Raw genomic sequence first — 2973 nt, 5'->3', positions numbered from 1 at the left:
GGTTACAATCATCCGGGTTTAAATCGCTCTCAAATTGATTTGATTTTGACACAATATTTACACTGAAGCTTGCAGGCGGCTATGGTAAGGGGCGTGACATTTCCCGACCAGGCGCCGAGTGCTGCCAATCACAACACACACTGGCCCAGCTAATTTTCAGAAGGCGGGCCTTCATTTGATTCAGGAACTAATCGAGCCGTTCATGCCAGACTGGGGAGAGAGGTGTTATAATAATGTAAAATAAATGTGAAAATAATGTGTTTTTCGTACAACCTAGTATGAGAGCCTGTTCTAGTACACCCCCAAAGCAAAATCAAGACTTTGTAAAAGAGCATAATAGGACCCCTTTAAAAGCTGAATTTTCAGCAGTCACTCCAGACTTCAGTGTCACATAATCCTTCAGAAATCATTCTAATATGCTGATTTGCTGCTCAAGAAACATAATTGGTTATTATCAGTGCCAAAAACAATTGTGCCGCTTAATATTTTTGTGGAAACTGTGATTTTTATTTATTTGTTTATTTTTGCAGGATTCTTTGATGAATATAAAGTTCAAAAGCCAAAAAAAAAAAACAGCATTTCATAATGAAATCATTCATAATGTAAAAGTCTCTATTGTTACTTTTGATCAATTTCATGTATCCTTGCTAAATAAAAGTATCACTTTCTTTAAAATAAAAATCTTACTAACCACAAACATTTACATAGTAGTATTATATTTTAGTAGTATATTTTATTATCTCTTCTTACTGATTAAAATATTTCTATCAAAGCTAATAGATAACAATTTACAAAAAAAATAATAATAAAAATGTCTTGCCACAGTTTTAGCAAGAAGCAGAACTTTTTTTTTCTGTCTGCCACCTACTTGACAGCTTATGTTTACTATGAATGGTGTATTAGTATATGTCTTCAGCTAGGATTAATAGTTCTTGTGAATTACTCATTACTGCCTGACTTTGTTGACTGTGTTTCAGGGCCCCTTCTCATTTCCTTTGTAAGTTCTCTTTAGCCCTGAGGCTGCAGACTGACATTAGTCATAGTTTTAAATCAATAAATGTTTTATGGCATGACAATTAACAAAAATAACAATTATGTTTCCATAACAACTGGATCATAAAATGTTCTTGCTGATAAATGCGTCAGTAAATGTGTCACTGTGACTCTTTGAAATGTACAGTTAAGAAACCTTACAGTAATGGCCTAATATTTCTCCTCTGTGTTATCTGTAATATTGAACAGATCAATCATATAGTGGTTTTAGAAAACTCGTGTCCTGGCAGGTATGACGCCACGAGTCAAGATTTTGATAATGATGCTTACGTTTTACATTACGTTTGATCATTTGCTCAATGATGTTAATGCATTCACTTATGCATTTATGTTATCCAATATGTTGAGTTGACTTATATAGTCTTCTGTTGGTGTATTTACTGTAGACTTTCTTTTCATAGGGAGGAGCTGATGAGAACTCATGTGGGAGAATTGGAGAGACTGGATGAGAGCTTTAGAACGAGGCTGAAAGCTGCAGAGGAGCAGAGTTCAAAGGTGAGGTCAGAAAATACAAATAAAAACCTTTTAAATTGATACGAGATGAAAATGCAAATTTTCTCTCATAATGATTAGATTTTTACTTGTTTTGATATTTTTGTTGTCTAATGCAATGGTTTTCATGGCTTTCGGGCCAAATGTATTTAAATTATATATACTGTATTCACTTTGAACACTGAAACGACAAATATAGCGTTTTTATTCGGCCCATAGCGTCGCTATCCCAAAGAACCAGAAGCACATTTTCTTTATTTCCTTTCTGTCTGAAGTAGTTCTTTTTTTGTTTTTATCATTTGAAATACATTCATTTATATTTTTTGTGGGCTGAGGTCTGCCCTCAGCACGCTAGTATTAAGAGGAATGCCGTTTGATTTAGTGCAAATTATATTTAAGACCCGCCGGTTTCCTGCAGTTAACACAAACATGCATCCAAGTCTAGGTGGAAGTGGTCTCTTACTGTCAAACACACACACAAACACAAATTCTCTCTTCATCACACACACTCTCTCGCTCTCTCTCTCTCTCTCTCTCTCTCTCTCACCACCACACACACACTGACACAAACCCTGCTGTGTTCTCTCACACGCACTCTGTCTGCACTCTGGTCTCTATGAAAAACATGTTGGCCTTGGTCATGCCCGACTTAAAATACATGGCATGCCACCATCCCCTTCTTTGTTGTTTGTAATTGCTCTAACCATTTTATTCAACTGCTGACAGTTCAGTATTTCACAACACACAGTTGGTGAAAAATCCCAGTCTTTGATATGACAGCATGCAGTCACAGAAAGACTGCACAAACAGCTTTATTTGCTTTTTCCTTCAACACAAGGCCTAAATTAACCAAAATGAAAAGAGATGAATGTATCTCATAGCCATTTTGTCCTGTTGGCTGTTTTACAGTGTAATTTTTCAATGACAAATTAATATTGTTATGCAAGAAAATTAATTCAACGTGAATAGCGGCAAGTGTGATGCAAGTGTGCAGGTGTTCAGGGGATTTGCATGGGGCTTCCTGTTTGGTTATGTATTATGGTGTCCTTTTTTATTTTTGTTTTTCTTTTGTGACTATTTTGCAGTATTATTTTAGTATTATTTATATATGTGACCCTGGACCACAAAACCAGTCTTAAGTCGCTGGGGTATATTTGTAGCAATAGACAAAAACACATTGTATGGGTCAAAATTATTGATTTTTCTTTAATGCCAAAAATCATTAGGATATTAAGTAAAGATCATGTTCCATGAAGATATTTTGTAAATTTCCCACTGTAAATATATTAAAACTTAATTTTTGATTAGTAATATGCATTGCTAAGAATTCATTTGGACAACTTTAAAGGCGATTTTCTCAATATTTTGATTTTTTTGCACCCTCAGATTCCAGATTTTCAAATAGTTGTATCTCAGCCAAATATTGTC

At 34.8% G+C, this 2973-nt stretch overlaps 1 protein-coding gene across 1 annotated transcript in view; it reads left to right on the top strand.

Moving 5' to 3' along the window:
* LOC107711768 (trichohyalin-like) overlaps window positions 1-2973 on the top strand; it is a 160560-nt gene that overhangs the window by 127656 nt on the left and 29931 nt on the right. Inside the window, exon 10 of the mRNA XM_016516814.1 lies at window positions 1455-1548. Within this exon, the coding sequence (XP_016372300.1) occupies window positions 1455-1548 (94 nt within the window). The remainder of the gene's footprint in view (window positions 1-1454; window positions 1549-2973) is intronic.

This window comes from Sinocyclocheilus rhinocerous, unplaced genomic scaffold (assembly GCF_001515625.1).
Source record: "Sinocyclocheilus rhinocerous isolate Xijiao unplaced genomic scaffold, SAMN03320098_v1.1 scaffold778, whole genome shotgun sequence".
Lineage (NCBI taxonomy): Eukaryota > Metazoa > Chordata > Actinopteri > Cypriniformes > Cyprinidae > Sinocyclocheilus > Sinocyclocheilus rhinocerous.
This window is presented reverse-complemented; position numbering and strand designations above follow the sequence as displayed.